The 17505-nt window shown below is 41.2% G+C and overlaps 1 protein-coding gene across 1 annotated transcript in view; it reads right to left on the bottom strand.

The window, feature by feature from the left end:
* The window catches only part of LOC117512201 (copine-9-like), a 524667-nt gene that overhangs the window by 309362 nt on the left and 197800 nt on the right, over window positions 1-17505 (bottom strand). The window contains exon 4 of the mRNA XM_034172192.1: window positions 1747-1850. Coding sequence (XP_034028083.1) covers window positions 1747-1850 — 104 coding nt within the window. The remainder of the gene's footprint in view (window positions 1-1746; window positions 1851-17505) is intronic.

The raw sequence follows: 17505 nt of genomic DNA, 5'->3' as shown, positions 1-17505 counted from the left end.
AAAGTTACTTCTCCATGTCACTGTGCGTTACTATTATTTTTCATTGTGGGTCGATAACAACATTAAACTTGGTCTGTGGGCAGGAGGTCGGGGTTCGACTGAACTGCCCACTTTAAGTGAGCTGTGAGCTTTTAATCCACGTTTTTTTGCAGCTGCTCGACTCGTCCTCACCTCTTAAAGCGCGGTGATCAGCACACCTGCACTGAGCTTTACAAAGACATTTTTATACTTGTTTCCTCCTTTATTTAGAATTCTGAGCTGAGCCACTGTATCTGGTCGTTAAAAACAGCTGATCCTCCGCGACGCGTCAACAACTAACACTATTTTCCACTCAAATGCACCTAAACTCTCTTTCTGAGGACCACATGATGTGAAAACGCAATAAAACTTTCTTACTGTAAATCTGGTCCTGTTTTCTGCATAAATAAATGTTATCCATTCTTTGTGCTCAAACGCCAAAGCAGGGGCGAATCTAGATGGAATGGGGGCGTGGGGCAAGGATGTGCCCCCTCCCCCACAACACCCCTAGTTTAAAGGTGCAATTTTGAAGCCGTTTTTTACTACAACTAATATTGCTTAAAATAATAATAATTTTGACAAGTAAATGTTTAGAGAGAATTTAAATGTTAGAAAAATGTTAGAATTTAATAGTTACCTTTATAAACAATGTAGGCTCGAAATTGCAAGTTTTACTGTTACAGTGCTGTCAACAGTTAAATATGAGGTCAAGAAAGACGTCTTTATTTTACTTTTTATAAAACAAGTATTTATTTTCATTGAAGTCAAGAAAGGGTGACTATAAAGTGAGTTTTGCCAAAACAGGTATCATTGTCATGTTGAGGTGGCAGAGGGTTGTTGTCGGCAGCTGGGAAAAGTAACTAAAAAAGTAACTAGTAATCTAACTTAGTTACTTTTACAATTGAGTAATCAGTAAAGTAACTAAGTTACTTTTACAATTGAGTAATCAGTAAAGTAACTAAGTTACTTTTTCAAAGTAACTGTGGCAACACTGATGACGATTGATGAATGAGGAAGTCAAACAGTGGTGTAAGAGAGAGGAGACTGAGAGAAATTCAAGGTTTTTGAAGAAAACCTCCTCCCAGCCCCTCTTTCTCAGGTTTGATTAACTTCTTTTTCTGAAACGGAAAACTCAAGCGTTCCCCTCATTTTGGATTACCAAACTGAGTTTTCACTAAACCTGCTTTCTGAAATAGGTCCCGGTGGCCTTGAAAAACAGCCGAGATGCTGTGTGGTTGAAAATCTGCTCAACAGGAAAATAACAAACCCATTACACGTGCTCAAAGCAAATCCCAAAAGCTGCAGGACAGTGAGAACCCAACAATGAACCGTATCTTGTGCCTTGATTAAAGCATGTATCCTTCTGTTTCTATTGACTAATGCCAAAAGGTAGGTGAAGAGAACACAACAGGAAGCCAAAACTAATTACAGTGGGAACAGAAAATGGTTTTCATAAGTGGCCTTTCTTTAAACTCATTCTGCAACTGGACATTCCAGTATCTAATCTTGGCTGTAATTGGCTTGTTTGTTTAACTTACTGGGGCAAAATTAGCATTTCACCAAATTGAGGACCTGCAGGACAATAATGATTCTAATACAATCAAATTAAGATGGCGGTTGTGTGGAATGGCCACATTGGACACTCACTGAAACAATCATTTTACAGCATGAACAATCATTTAAAACCAATCATTTGAGTGTTGTGCAAAATAAATGATCCTTACTTACACATCAAATCTTAAATTCTGTTTCTCCTCAAAGAAGAAATCCAGGACAAACTTCCTTACAAAGTCTGGATTCCGCGTGTTGTCGATTACCTCTGTCCTGCCAAACTGAATGAAAGAAAAGACAGAAAATTATGCTATGTGGAAAATAAACAAAAACAAAACAAACATGATCTTCTTACTATATAATAAGTTGTATTTTCAAAGTTCCAATACAAAATATGCATATACATACAAATGGGCATCTATTAAAGTACATATAGTACTTTTGGTAACAGACGGTTCTGCAATGTTATTAAAGTATTAAAAAAAATACTGGTTGCCGCATTTTGTACATGCATCCTTTCATTATTTATTCCATTACCACTTGCCCAGCTAACACTATAGATCTGTGACCAACAAATAAAGAATTTGGACTTTGAACCCTCATGCTGTCAGGTTACAGTGCTAGCCAGTGATGATGATATGCTGATGACGCATATTAACACTTTAGAGGACTGTGCAACTTCAGTGAAAACCTGGATGTCTAGCAACTTCTTGCTTTTAAATTTGGACAAGACTGAAATGATGGTCATGGGTCCTGCAAGGCATAGACATCAGTTTGAAATCCTACCGTTAAACCTAGATTTGTCTATTATACATCACAGTGATAAAGTGAGGGACCTTGGGGTGATCTTCAATCCCCCACTGTTGATCTACACATCAGAGAAATCATGAGACTGCTTTCTTCCATTTTTGTAATATAGCAAGGATTTGTCCCATCTTGTCTATGGCTAATGCCAAGACTCTAATCCAGCTGTGTCCAATGTATTCCAGAAAGGGCCGAGAAGGTGCAGGTTTTCCTAGCCACTGACTTCAACAGGTGATTTCACTGATTAACATCACTTTGAGCAGGTGGAATGAGTTCATCATTGAAATCACCTGCTGAAGTCAGTGGCTGAAAGGAAAACCTGCACCCTCTCAGCCCTTTCTGGAATCTTTCGGACACCACTGCTCTAATCCATGCCTTTGTCTCTTCAAGATTGGACTATTGTAATGTCCTAATTTCAGAATTACTGCAGTCCAGGATTGGAGGTCTCCAACTGGTTCAAAATGCTGCTGCTAGAACTTTGGTGAGAAGCAGAATGTTTGACCTCATAACAACTGATTTGGGCCTCTCGCTTCCTGTCTCTGTAAGGTCCGAATTTAAGGCTTTGTTGCTAACTTACAAAATCATTCATGGACTAGCGGCTCCCTAACTACCTGGCTGATCTCGTTAAACCTGTACAGGCCTGTGTTCTGCATTCTCAGGATGCAGGATTACAATGTGTCCCTAAGGCTAAAATGCCAGCAGGCTACAGAGCATTCTCTCACCATGTGCCTGTTCTGTGGAACAATCTAAGGAGATAAAACAGTCAGACTTGCTGGATTTTTTCAAGTTTAGACTAAAGACTCATCTGTTTTTCCTTTTGCATGACTAACTCATGAGCGTAGCACCGAGTCATCTTTTCTATCTTTTAAATTGTCTTTGTATTAACAAGGGATCAGGTCTCAACCTCAACATATCTAAATTCTGGGTTTGTTAGTGAAGCATACGTATATTTGCCAGTGATCACATTAAAACTCTTCTCTGCTTCTCTGCTGAGCTACTGTTGTGGCCCCTTCACACATAACAAGATTGAGGCAGAATGGCGGACAAAGGAGTAGTCAAATGACATTCATGGAAAATCAGAGGCACACTCAAATGCCTCGTACAACAGTCGCCACATTCATTCAGGCACAGCACATGCACTCTATAGTCACATGCCGCTCAAGCCGGAAACCCATTTGAATGGTAGGCAAGATGAGGTCTCACTGCCATCTGATCATGTTCGCAGCATTCGCACAGCATCACGTACGCAGGTTGGACATATTGTGCCACGGCCAAGCAGCTGCATGAAATCATCAGCCATGTCAAACCATGGCTGAATAACGTGATCGAGGGAGCCTTCACACCAGCGGCCAAAAGTCGGCGAATGCCATGCGAGTGGCCATTCAACCGACTCTCGGCCGGAGTCAGCCAGAGTCTGGGCACAACCCACAAAACATCCAACACCACTTGCGGGGCACTTAGAAAAGGCGGGGCCATATGCGCTGCCCAAAAATAGAGAGCAGGTGACCACTTTTGAGCTGGATGTGCGAATGGCCCCAAATTTTCTAAGTGCTCCATAAGTGTGCCGTGCCCCCATAATATGGAGAATACGCCAACAGCGGCCGGAGTGCAGTGCGATCACTGTCCAGCTCAGTCCACTTCGACTTTGTTGGAACATAATTACTGACTTTCACAAAACACGTTGATCAACCTCGGATTTGCTGTTGCAACCACACGTGAAAACAGGGGAGTGGCCGAAAGGACTCTCACTGACTTGATGGTGTCATTTGCACTTTATTCTTTTTAATTTTGGTTGTCTCTGTCATTTGTTACAGTGGCCTATGCAGTGCGTCACCCCCTCTGATTCTGGTCTACTCGAGGTTTCTTCCTCAAAAATCCAGAGGGAGTTTTTCCTTACCACTGTTGCCGTGTGCTTTTTCCGGGGGGGGGTTGGTAAGGATAAACCTCACCCATGTGAAGCGCCTTGAGGTGGTGCTGTTGTGATTTTGTGCTATAAAAATAAATTTGAATTGAATTGTATAGCCACTGAACCACATTGATTCCTTACTTTCTAATCACATTTTGAGAAAATCAGCTCAATAGATTTTGAGACATTGTGCAGCAAACCAACAAACAAACCTGGGCAAAAGCATAATATCACCACACCATGTAACAACTATTATCATTCCAGCATGTGCTCAACTTTTGAGTCCCCAGAGAAATCACAATGATCCATTAGAGCCAACAATCCATCCTGCAAGCCCAAAGATTCGCAGCCCAACCTCCTTCCAGGCCGGGCCATCTCTCTGCCTACCTGACAATCAGAGTAATCCTCCCAGTGGGTCACCGCCCTCATCTCTGCTGTCTGACCTGACAGCTCCATGTAATGAGCTATTGATCTCAACACTGCTTTCCCATAGGCTCAATATCTGCACTCATGTCTTTAGTGACCAGCAAACATAATCACTGCTCTCAAATCTGTCCCCAGCCTATCCATTAGCAAGATCTTGCAGGGGAGTGTTGGACCTCAAATCCCACGTGCTATATTAACCAGAAGGGGGAAAAAAGAAGTTGCAATGTGTTTCATTTGGGGGCTGAAGGGCTAAGGTTTTTAATTTCACTTCTGCATGATTCATTATTAAATGCCAGCATGTTGCAAATGACCTTGAATAAATTGCTTTGTTACTTTTCATTTTCCTCGAACAGTGGCATTCCTGCTGTTGGGGTTTTCCAGTTCCTCATGTTTTCCATCTCTTTCAACTCTACCCATAACTGATTGGCTAAATGATACGTGTTCACAAAATCTAAGGCTGGGAGACAAAAAGTCTTTATCACCTGAAAACACAAGATTTAGCTAATCAGTCATGGGTCGAGAAAGGAAAGGAAGTAATTTTGAATACTATTAGGGGCACAGAGGCAGGATTTTGAATCACTCCCTTAGGAAAGTCAGAGAAGAAAAATAACACAATGCTAAAATACCCTCGGCCGTATCAGCATGTACTGAATGAATGAGTGTGTAGAAAGAGTGGGACATTTGACTGTTTAGAATAGGTTAAGGTTAGTCATCTTTGAACTTGTTCAAGTTCTGTGTCCCAAGAGTGCTCTCTGTGAATTTCAAGAATCTGTCAGTAATAGCAAAGGAGTTATGCTGAATGTGACCTTTTGACCACTTAGAATAGGTCAAGGTTAGCCACCTTTGAACTTGTCCAAGGTCTGTGTCCCAAGAATGCTTCCTGTGAATTTGAAGACCATGTCAGTAATAGGAACAGAGTTATGCTGAGTGTGTAGAAAAAATGTGACCTTTTGACCACTTAGAATAGGTCAAGGTGGCCCATCTTTGAACTTTTCCAAGGTCAGTGTCCCAAGAATGCTCCCTGTGAATTTGAAGAACCTGGAAGTAATAGGACTGGACTTATGCTGAGCACAGATGGACAAATAGGCAGACCCAAAGTCTTCACAATACCCGATGGCCATATTTTGGCCTCGGGTAAAAATTACAAGTTCTAATGCTGTGAGGCAACAGTGCTAACCAGTAATCTATGGTGCCCCAACCCTCCTCATAGGTATCGATTTGTTTAATTTTAATCATAAATAGGGAGTGGAGTTATTTCAAAAAATTTGGAAATCTATAAATGTTTGCATGGAATATGGAAATATACACGGAATAAACCATAGCTGGATAAATTTTGGGTCATTTGGTTCCAAAAACCCATACGGACGGAGCCAGTGAAGATATCAGGTTCAAAAATCGCCAAAAATATCGACAAAAATGTCATATCTTGAGAACCGCTGCACCTAGAGACTTGAAATTTGGCTCCAAATGTTGTCTGACCCCAAGTTTATATTCAACATCTATAGTAACAATAAGCCTATCTGGTGTTTTTTAAGAGTAATTGACAAAAAAATAAAAAAACTAATTTCAGTAAATATGTTACGATCAGTTGTAACAAACAAAATCTATTTATTTCAGGAACATCAGTTGAGTATATTCATCACATGTAAAGAATGACATGGCCACAATGAACTAATTATAAGCAACAGAGTGGTTTTCTATGTCAACAGCACATATACGACACATGCGTTACTTGAAATTTTGAAACGTCCGTCCATATGGCTTTTTGGAACCAAATGACCCAAAAATTATACTGTTATGGTTTATTCCATGTATATTTCCATATCCCATGCAAAAATTTATAGATTTCAAAATTTTTTGAAATAACACCCCTCCCTATTATACGAGGTCTTGGTGGAATTTGATATCTCTCTACAGTGAGTGACCAGCATCCAATTTTAGCACTGCTGCCAGAAGCATACACTACTGTGATCTTGTGATGCCTAGCCTCAATAAATAAAATATTTTATTTAACCTTTATTTAACCAGGTTAATCCCATTGAGATCAAGGCCTCTTTTGCAAGGGAGACCTGGATAATTATACGATTCACCTAACCTGCATGTCTTTAAATGTGGGAGGAAACCAGAGCACCCAGAGGAAACCCATGCAAACATGGGGAGAACATGCAAACTCCACACAGAAAGGCCACAGGTGGGAATCGAAGCCATGACCTTCTTGCTGTGAGGCAACACTGCTGACCACTAATCTACCGTGCTGCCCAACATATCAGTGTTAGCAAGATATCTTAAAAAAAAACTTGATCCAATTTTGATCAAAACTGTCAGGTATAATGGGCCTATGGATGCAAAGAAGTGATTCATTTATTAGACTCAGTTTGGTCAATGGTCAAGATCCGAGTTTCAGGTCAAATTTCCTGCCCAATAGTAAGATTTTGAAAAATGCCTAATTTCCATGAAAATGAGTACAGACATTGTATTGTTCCTGAACTTGACTGCAACATTTTGTCTTCATGGGTTTGACTTCACGTTGCTGTCTGAGCACCTTTGATCATTTTTTTTTGTTCTTTGTTTTAGCATGTGGAATGGATCAGAGTATAAAATGGATAATACATATGCCTTTCATTAATAGCAGTGTCTCACTCATGTCTGTCCATCCGCTCTTACAAAGAGGTCTTCAATGTGAGATCAATGAAAAGGAAAATTTATTCCCGTCAGAAAGGTGCTGCATTACAAAAGAAAGCATGCACACAAAATAAATAAAGAAAGGGTGACAAAGGCGGATTACGCTTACTTCCAGAACAAATGTGTGTGTGTGTGTGTGTGTCTGTGTAACTGTGTGCTCGCTTGTGAGCGATTAGCATTCATTTGTTTGGGAGACTGAAATGAAACAGCCGACAATAGCTGAATCACAACAAAGCATTTTCAACCTATTTATTGTTGAGGTTCTGCAGAGATGTACATCTTTAGATATACTTTGCAGGTCTCAAAGTGGTGAATAGCTACTCATTTATACATTTTAAAGCATTTAAATATGACAGTAATACCTGCATGTGTGTGTCTATGTGTACATGTGTGGAGCGGTTGGGAGCAGGAAATATACGAGGTCTATTAGAAAAGTATCCGACCTTATTATTTTTTTCAAAAACCATATGGATTTGAATCACGTGTGATTACATCAGACATGCTTGAACCCTCGTGGGCATGCGAGAGTTTTTTCACCCCTGTCGGTTACGTCATTCGCCTGTGGGCAGTCTTTGAGTGAGGAGTGGCCCACCCTCTCGTCGTTTTTTCATTGTTTAGGAATGGCTCAGAGACTGCTGCTTTGTTTGATCAAAATTTTTTCAAAACTGTAAGGCACAACTGAGTGGACACCATTCGATAAATTCAGCTGGTTTTCGGTAAAATTTTTAACGGCTGATGAGAGATTTTGGTCTGGTAGTGTCACCGTAAGGACGGCCCACGGCACCTGACGGCGATCTGCGCTTCGAGCCGGCAGCGTCTCGCCGTTTCAAGTTGAAAACTTTCACATTTCAGGCTCTGTTGACTCAGGAAGTCGTCAGAGAACAGAGAACTTTCAGAAGAAGTCGGCATGAGGAGTTTATTCGGACATTCCATTGTTAACGGACATTTTGTAATGAAAGAACGTGCGGGCAGAGTCACATGTCGGGCTGGACCCGACCGCGGGGGGTCGCGACAGGAAAAACACCTCCGTTGGAAACCTTAACGGGCAAGTTGGAACATGCCCAAGCTGTTAAACAATTTCTCAGTTACTCACTTGTTGAAAGCCATCAAAAGCCGCCTGAATTTTACAAATGGTTTTCAACACGGAGGTGTTTTTCCTGTCGCGGCGCACACAGATTTGCCGAGTCGTCACGGAAACGACTCGGTGCATTTGCGTGCACGTCTTTCATTAAAAAATGTCCTTAAACAGTGAAATGTCCGCATAAAGTCCTCATGCCGGCCTCTTCTGAATCTTCTCTGTTCTCTCACGACGTCCTGGGTGAATTAAGCCTTAAATTAGGATGTTTTCAGGTCGAAACAGGCCGACGACGGCGCCTGGAAGCGCTGCACGACGTCCCGCTGCGTGGGAAGTCCTTACACCGACAGAAACACCCCATAATCTCTCATCAGCCATTAAACTTTTCACCGAAAACCAGCTTAATTTCTCGAATAGTGTCTACTCGGATATTCCTCACAGGTCCAGAAAAAATTCTGATAAAGCAACGCGCGCCGTCTGGAGCAGCGTGTGAAACAAAGGAATTCAGCCGAAAGGGCGGGACCACATCTCACTCAAGGCCTGCCCACAGGGAAATGGCGTCACCGACACACGTGAAAAAACTCACGCATGCGCACGAGGGTTCAAGCATGATTGGTGGAATTGCACGTCATCCAAATCCATATAGTTAAAAAAAAAATAAAAGGGTCGGTTTATTATCTAATAGACCTCGTATGTTCTATTTATGCACTTCTTTTTATTTGTGCAAATAGAAGTGGATTTTCTCACTACAGCAAGAAAATGGCATGGATGAAAAATGAATGCACACTGTACTGTGCATGGGACATGAGATGCCGATTTAGTCCAAGAGCAGTTTGATTCAATATGTTGACAAATCTGGCAAGATTATTTCAGCAGTGATGTAATGCATCAGAAAGTGTCACATTATACTCATCAAGTAATTTGATCAAAAGTCCAAAAAAGAGCTTGTGAGCAGCAATGAGAAATTTTATGAAAAATTAACAGAATTAATTGACAAAAAGCCAAACTAAATGGGGACCAAAATGTTAATGTTACCAGGTATTCATGTATGTTTTAAAATTTTTGCCAACCTATTTTATTATTACACCTACATACAGCAATAGCACAAGCAGGGACATTATTTTCAGTCCTCTGTGTGTGTGTGTGTGTGTGTGTGTGTGTGTGTGTGTGTGTGTGTGTGTGTGTGTGTGTGTGTGTGTGTGTGTGTGTGTGTGTGTGTGTGGTACTTGTTTTGGTCTTGGTAAAATCAATCAATCAATCAACTTTTTTTTATATAGCGCCAAATCACAACAAACAGTTGCCCCAAGGCGCTTTATATTGTAAGGCAAGGCCATACAATAATTATGAAAAACCCCAACGGTCAAAACGACCCCCTGTGAGCAAGCACTTGGCTACAGTGGGAAGGAAAAACTCCCTTTTAACAGGAAGAAACCTCCAGCAGAACCAGGCTCAGGGAGGGGCAGTCTTCTGCTGAGACTGGTTGGGGCTGAGGGAAAGAACCAGGAAAAAGACATGCTGTGGAAGGGGGCAGAGATCGATCACTAATGATTAAATGCGGAGTGATGCATACAGAGCAAAAAGAGAAAGAAACAGTGCATCATGGGAACCCCCCCACAGTCTACGTCTAAAGCAGCATAACCAAGGGATAGTCCAGGGTCACCTGATCCAGCCCTAACTATAAGCCTTAGCGAAAAGGAAAGTTTTAAGCCTAATCTTAAAAGTAGAGAGGGTATCTGTCTCCCTGATCTGAATTGGGAGCTGGTTCCACAGGAGAGGAGCCTGAAAGCTGAAGGCTCTGCCTCCCATTCTACTCTTACAAACCCTAGGAACTACAAGTAAGCCTGCAGTCTGAGAGCGAAGCGCTCTAATGGGGTAATATGGTACTACGAGGTCCCTAAGATAAGATGGGACCTGATTATTCAAAACCTTATAAGTAAGAAGAAGAATTTTAAATTCTATTCTAGAATTAACAGGAAGCCAATGAAGAGAGGCCAACACGGGTGAGATATGCTCTCTCCTGCTAGTCCCCGTCAGTACTCTAGCTGCAGCATTTTGAATTAACTGAAGGCTTTTTAGGGAACTTTTAGGACAACCTGATAATAATGAATTACAATAGTCCAGCCTAGAGGAAATAAATGCATGAATTAGTTTTTCAGCATCACTCTGAGACAAGACCTTTCTGATTTTAGAGATATTGCGTAAATGCAAAAAGGCAGTCCTACATATTTGTTTAATATGCGCTTTGAATGACATATCCTGATCAAAAATGACTCCAAGATTTCTCACAGTATTACTAGAGGTCAGGGAAATGCCATCCAGAGTAAAGATCTGGTTAGACACCATGCTTCTAAGATTTGTGGGGCCAAGTACAATAACTTCAGTTTTATCTGAGTTTAAAAGCAGGAAATTAGAGGTCATCCATGTCTTTATGTCTGTAAGACAATCCTGCAGTTTAGCTAATTGGTGTGTGTCCTCTGGTTTCATGGATAGATAAAGCTGGGTATCATCTGCGTAACAATGAAAATTTAAGCAATACCGTCTAATAATACTGCCTAAGGGAAGCATGTATAAAGTGAATAAAATTGGTCCTAGCACAGAACCTTGTGGAACTCCATAATTAACTTTAGTCTGTGAAGAAGATTCCCCATTTACATGAACAAACTGTAATCTATTAGACAAATATGATTCAAACCACCGCAGCGCAGTGCCTTTAATACCTATGACATGCTCTAATCTCTGTAATAAAATTTTATGGTCAACAGTATCAAAAGCAGCACTGAGGTCCAACAGAACAAGCACAGAGATAAGTCCACTGTCCGAAGCCATAAGAAGATCATTTGTAACCTTCACTAATGCTGTTTCTGTACTATGATGAATTCTAAAACCTGACTGAACCTCTTCAAATAGACCATTCCTCTGCAGGTGATCAGTTAGCTGTTTTACAACTACCCTCTCAAGAATCTTTGAGAGAAAAGGAAGGTTGGAGATTGGCCTATAATTAGCTAAGATAGCTGGGTCAAGAGATGGCTTTTTAAGTAATGGTTTAATTACTGCCACCTTAAAAGCCTGTGGTACATAGCCAACTAACAAAGATAAGTTGATCATATTTAAGATTGAAGCATTAAATAATGGTAGGACTTCCTTGAGCAGCCTGGCAGGAATGGGGTCTAATAAACATGTTGATGGTTTGGATGAAGTAACTAATGAAAATAACTCAGACAGAACAATCGGAGAGAAAGAGTCTAACCAAATACCGGCATCACTGAAAGCAGCCAAAGATAACGATACATCTTTGGGATGGTTATGAGTAATTTTTTCTCTAATAGTCAAAATTTTGTTAGCAAAGAAAGTCATGAAGTCATTACTAGTTAAAGTTAATGGAATACTCAGCTCAATAGAGCTCTGACTCTTTGTCAGCCTGGCTACAGTGCTGAAAAGAAACCTGGGGTTGTTCTTATTTTCTTCAATTAGTGATGAGTAGAAAGATGTCCTAGCTTTACGGAGGGCTTTTTTATAGAGCAACAAACTCTTTTTCCAGGCTAAGTGAAGATCTTCTAAATTAGTGAGACGCCATTTCCTCTCCAACTTACGGGTTATCTGCTTTAAGCTACGAGTTTGTGAGTTATACCACGGAGTCAGACACTTCTGATTTAAAGCTCTCTTTTTCAGAGGAGCTACAGCATCCAAAGTTGTCTTCAATGAGGATGTAAAACTATTGACGAGATACTCTATCTCCCTTACAGAGTTTAGGTAGCTACTCTGCTCTGTGTTGGTATATGACATTAGAGAACATAAAGAAGGAATCATATCCTTAAACCTAGTTACAGCGCTTTCTGAAAGACTTCTAGTGTAATGAAACTTATTCCCCACTGCAGGGTAGTCCATCGGGGTAAATGTAAATGTTATTAAAAAATGATCAGACAGAAGGGAGTTTTCAGGGAATACTGTTAAGTCTTCTATTTCCATACCATAAGTCAAAACAAGATCTAAGATATGATTAAAGTGGTGGGTGGACTCATTTACTTTTTGAGCAAAGCCAATAGAGTCTAATAATAGATTAAATGCAGTGTTGAGGCTGTCATTCTCAGCATCTGTGTGGATGTTAAAATCGCCCACTATAAGTATCTTATCTGATCTAAGCACTAAGTCAGACAGAAGGTCTGAAAATTCACAGAGAAACTCACAGTAACGACCAGGTGGACGATAGATAATAACAAATAAAACTGGTTTTTGGGAAAAGACTAAGAGACAAGCTTTCAAATGAATTAAAGCTCTGTCTAGGTTTTTGATTAATTAACAAGCTGGAATGGAAGATTGCTGCTAATCCTCCGCCCCGGCCCGTACTACGAGCATTCTGACAGTTAGTGTGACTCGGGGGTGTTGACTCATTTAAACTAACATATTCATCCTGCTGTAACCAGGTTTCTGTAAGGAAGAATAAATCAATATGTTGATCAATTATTATATCATTTACCAACAGGGACTTAGAAGAGAGAGACCTAATGTTTAATAGACCACATTTAACTGTTTTAGTCTGTGGTGCAGTTGAAGGTGCTGTATTATTTTTTCTTTTTGAATTTTTTTGCTTAAATAGATTTTTGCTGGTTATTGGTGGTCTGGGAGCAGGCACCGTCTCTACGGGGATGGGGTAATGAGGGGATGGCAGGGGGAGAGAAGCTGCAGAGAGGTGTATAAGACCACAGCTCTGCCTCCTGGTCCCAACGCTAGACAGTCACAGTTTGGAGGATCCAAGAGAATTGGCCAGATTTCTAGAAATGAGAGCTGCTCCATCTAAAGTGGGATGGATGCCGTCTCTCCTAACAAGACCAGGTTTTCCCCAGAAGCTTTGCCAATTATCTATGAAGCCCACCTCATTTTTTGGACACCACTCAGACAGCCAGCAATTCAAGGAGAACATGCGGCTAAACATGTCACTCCCGGTCTGATTGGGGAGGGGCCCAGGGAAAACTACAGAGTCCGACATTGTTTTTGCAAAGTTACACACCGATTTAATGTTAATTTTAGTGACCTCCGATTGGCGTAACCGAGTGTCATTACTGCCGACGTGAATTACAATCTTACCAAATTTACGCTTAGCCTTAGCCAGCAATTTCAAATTTCCTTCAATGTCGCCTGCTCTGGCCCCCGGAAGACAATTGACAATGGTTGCTGGTGTCGCTAACTTCACATTTCTCAAAACAGAGTCGCCAATAACCAGAGTTTGATCCTCGGCGAGTGTATCGTCGAGTGGGGAAAAATGGTTAGAGATGTGAACGGGTTGACGTGTACACGGGGCTTCTGTTTAGGGCTACGCTTCCTCCTCACAGTCACCCAGTCAGCCTGCTTTCCCGACTGCCCGGGATCTGCCAGGGGGGAACTAACGGCGGCTAAGCCACCTTGGTCCACACCGACTACAGGGGCCTGGCTAGCTGTAGAATTTTCCACGGTGCGGAGCCGAGTCTCCAATTCGCCCAGCCTGGCCTCCAAAGCTACGAATAAGCTGCACTTATTACAAGTACCGTTACTGCTAAAGGAGGCCGAGGAACAACTAAACATTTCACAACCAGAGCAGAAAAGTGCGGGAGAGACAGGAGAAGCCGCCATGCTAAATCGGCTAAGAGCTAGTAGCTACGCAACCTAGCGGATTCCTAAAAACACGCAAAGTGAATAATGTATAAATAATTTAGAGGTGATTCAGCAGAAGGAGTGCTTTAGTTAAGGCACCAGACAGGCCATGAAGCAGCACAAGTAACGCACGGCAACAGCGAACGCACGACAACGGTGCAAAAATAAAAAAAAATCCACTAGACAGGCTGTGGAGCAGCACAGATAACGCACGACAACAGTGCTAAAAAATAAAATAAAAATCCACTGGACAGGCTGTGGAGCAGCACAGGTAACACACGACAACAGTGGTAAAAAATAAAATAAAAATCCACTGGACAGGCTGTGGAGCAGCACAGGTAACGCACGACAACAGTGCCAAAAAATAAAATAAAAATCCACTGGACAGGCTGTGGAGCAGCACAGGTAACGCACGACAACGGTGCTAAAATAAAATAAAAATCCACTAGACAGGCTGTGGAGCAGCACAGGTAACGCACGACAACAGTGCTAAAAAATAAAATAAAAATCCACTGGACAGGCTGTGGAGCAGCACAGGTAACACACGACAACAGTGCCAAAAAATAAAATAAAAATCCACTGGACAGGCTGTGGAGCAGCACAGGTAACGCACGACAACAGTGCCAAAAAATAAAATAAAAATCCACTGGACAGGCTGTGGAGCAGCACAGGTAACGCACGACAACAGTGCCAAAAAATAAAATAAAAATCCACTGGACAGGCTGTGGAGCAGCACAGGTAACGCACGACAACAGTGGTAAAAAATAAAATAAAAATCCACTGGACAGGCTGTGGAGCAGCACAGGTAACGCACGACAACAGTGCCAAAAAATAAAATAAAAATCCACTGGACAGGCTGTGGAGCAGCACAGGTAACGCACGACAACAGTGCCAAAAAATAAAATAAAAATCCACTGGACAGGCTGTGGAGCAGCACAGGTAACGCACGACAACAGTGCCAAAAAATAAAATAAAAATCCACTGGACAGGCTGTGGAGCAGCACAGGTAACGCACGACAACAGTGATAAAAATAAAATAAAAATCCACTGGACAGGCTGTGGAGCAGCACAGGTAACGCACGACAACAGTGCCAAAAAATAAAATAAAAATCCACTGGACAGGCTGTGGAGCAGCACAGGTAACGCACGACAACGGTGCTAAAATAAAATAAAAATCCACTAGACAGGCTGTGGAGCAGCACAGGTAACGCACGACAACAGTGCTAAAATAAAATAAAAATCCACTAGACAGGCTGTGGAGCAGCACAGGTAACGCACGACAACGGTGCTAAAATAAAATAAAAATTCACTAGACAGGCTGTGGAGCAGCACAGGTAACGCACGACAACAGTGCTAAAAAATAAAATAAAAATAAAAACGAAAGCGTTAGCAAGCTAGTTAGCTTGCCAACGCTGATGAAAGTTAGCTGATAAAAGTGCTCCGTCGCGATGTTTCGACCATTAGAGGTCTTCTTTAGGCGTTGGAGCACGGTGAAAAAGTAAAAAAAGTAAAAAAGTCTTGAAAAAGACTGTTAGTTCAAAGTCCAAAGCAGCAGGTAGCAGTCTCTGTGTAAACAGTTCCAACAGAGAGCCAAAATTCTGATGCAACGTCTTCCTCCTTCCACTTCAAAATGATCTTTGAACTTGGTTGACTGTGCATGGTCAAACATAAGGTCTTAACATGTCATCATTGTTTAACTTAATTTGAAGGTAGTATGGATGATCTCATATCCTACTGAGTAAGTCATTGACTTTGAGAATCTATCTGTGTTGTTTGACAAGACATTTCATCTGCATAGCCACAGTCCACCCAGCTGTAAATGGGTACTAACCTTGGCAGGTCAAGCCACCTGTCATAAACTGATGTAGCAAATATGTCCACAGATATATCATTACAGAATCTAAAGTTGGCTTAATTTTTGACTCTTAACAAAGAACTGACTCTCCAGACATTCCTGAGGCTGGAATGTCTTAAACTGAATGACTGTGTTATCACTTGGTGGTACTAAGTACCAAAAGTCCCAACCTCCCTTCCCACAAAGTGACCAGGCTTCCAAACATTTCCTGGCTTCAACAAATAGTCCCTATGGATCAAAGACACTTGTTCAAACAGTTCCAGGCAATTCCAGTTCAACCTACATTTATTACACAGTTTAATGAAACCTGTCCAATTTAGAGAACATCCAGACAGCAACAGGACACTCCTACAGATAACAGCTTAATGAACCTAGAATCTTAACCAGCGAGATTGAAAAAGATCAAAGGTCGTAAAAATGACCACAAATGAACAGAGAGTGAGAATGGTGTAACTGGGAATGTGCAGCAGCTGTGAGAGAGGCCGGGTGACAAAGACATACCTACAAACACACAAAGAAACTAACAAAGTGTCACAAACCTCAAGGAATCCAGGGGTGAGTAGAAACAAAAAAAAAAAAACAGAAACTAAATACCAAAACACAAGGTAAAAAACCCACAAACCACATAACAAAAGACTAATAACTAAGGTGGAACTCAAAAAGGGCTAGTGTGCAAACACAGAAAAACATGACTAACAGATAAAACACAGATGGGGACAGACCACAAAGACAAATAACACAAGGACAAAAGACAGACAAGGTATAGATCACAACATCTCTTTAATGTGATGTTATAAGTATTCCTTTAAATAATCTCTTGGTACATATTTAAATGTTATTTGTTGAATTATTAATGAAATGTCATGGTGAAAACAGTGTTTCTGTTAATCACCTCCATTCTTCTAGGATAGTTTAGAAGATGGCTTAGTCTGCTTATATTTTGTTAGCCAGTGAAGAAAGAAGGTATATTTATTGTCATTTATTGTATCGGAAGGTCATGTATTGTATCTGATGTGTTTTTCAAATAACTTTTCTTTGGGCAAAAAACAGAGGCCAAGTGCGCAGAGCTTATGACTGCGTGCTTAGCCTCTTTAAAATGACCCCAAAACAAAGGAAATTTCTTTTCCATGCTCTTCAATTCTTCCACTTTTCTCTTGTCTTTTCTTCTATTTCTCCTGGGCTCTTGACCCCTGGATGATTTTTCCCTGAATGCTTTTATCCCTGAACTTCTTGTCCATTTTTTTTTCTTTAGCCTTAGGCTGTTTCTTTTGTTTCATTGTGTTTCTTTTTGTTCTGTAACTTTGGTTGCTTGATGCACTAGTTTTTGATAACTTTTAAGGCAGGAGTCAAATCCTCTGCATTTTCAAGACAACTTCTGAGCTGAGCTTTTCTAAGGGCCCCTTCACACATAGTACGAATGTGGGTGAATTGCGCACAAAGCAGGAATCGTATGCAACACGTGTAAAAACGGAGCTGCCTCCAACACCTCGTACACCTGTTGCTACAACTATTTGTGCACACCAGCAGCTGAAAGACAGAATGTGCCTTGTGAGAGCCCATTCG

The sequence above is a fragment of the Thalassophryne amazonica genome, chromosome 6, assembly GCF_902500255.1.
Source record: "Thalassophryne amazonica chromosome 6, fThaAma1.1, whole genome shotgun sequence".
Lineage (NCBI taxonomy): Eukaryota > Metazoa > Chordata > Actinopteri > Batrachoidiformes > Batrachoididae > Thalassophryne > Thalassophryne amazonica.
The sequence above is the reverse complement of the archived record's forward strand: the minus strand, read 5'-3'. Positions and strand labels throughout refer to the sequence as shown.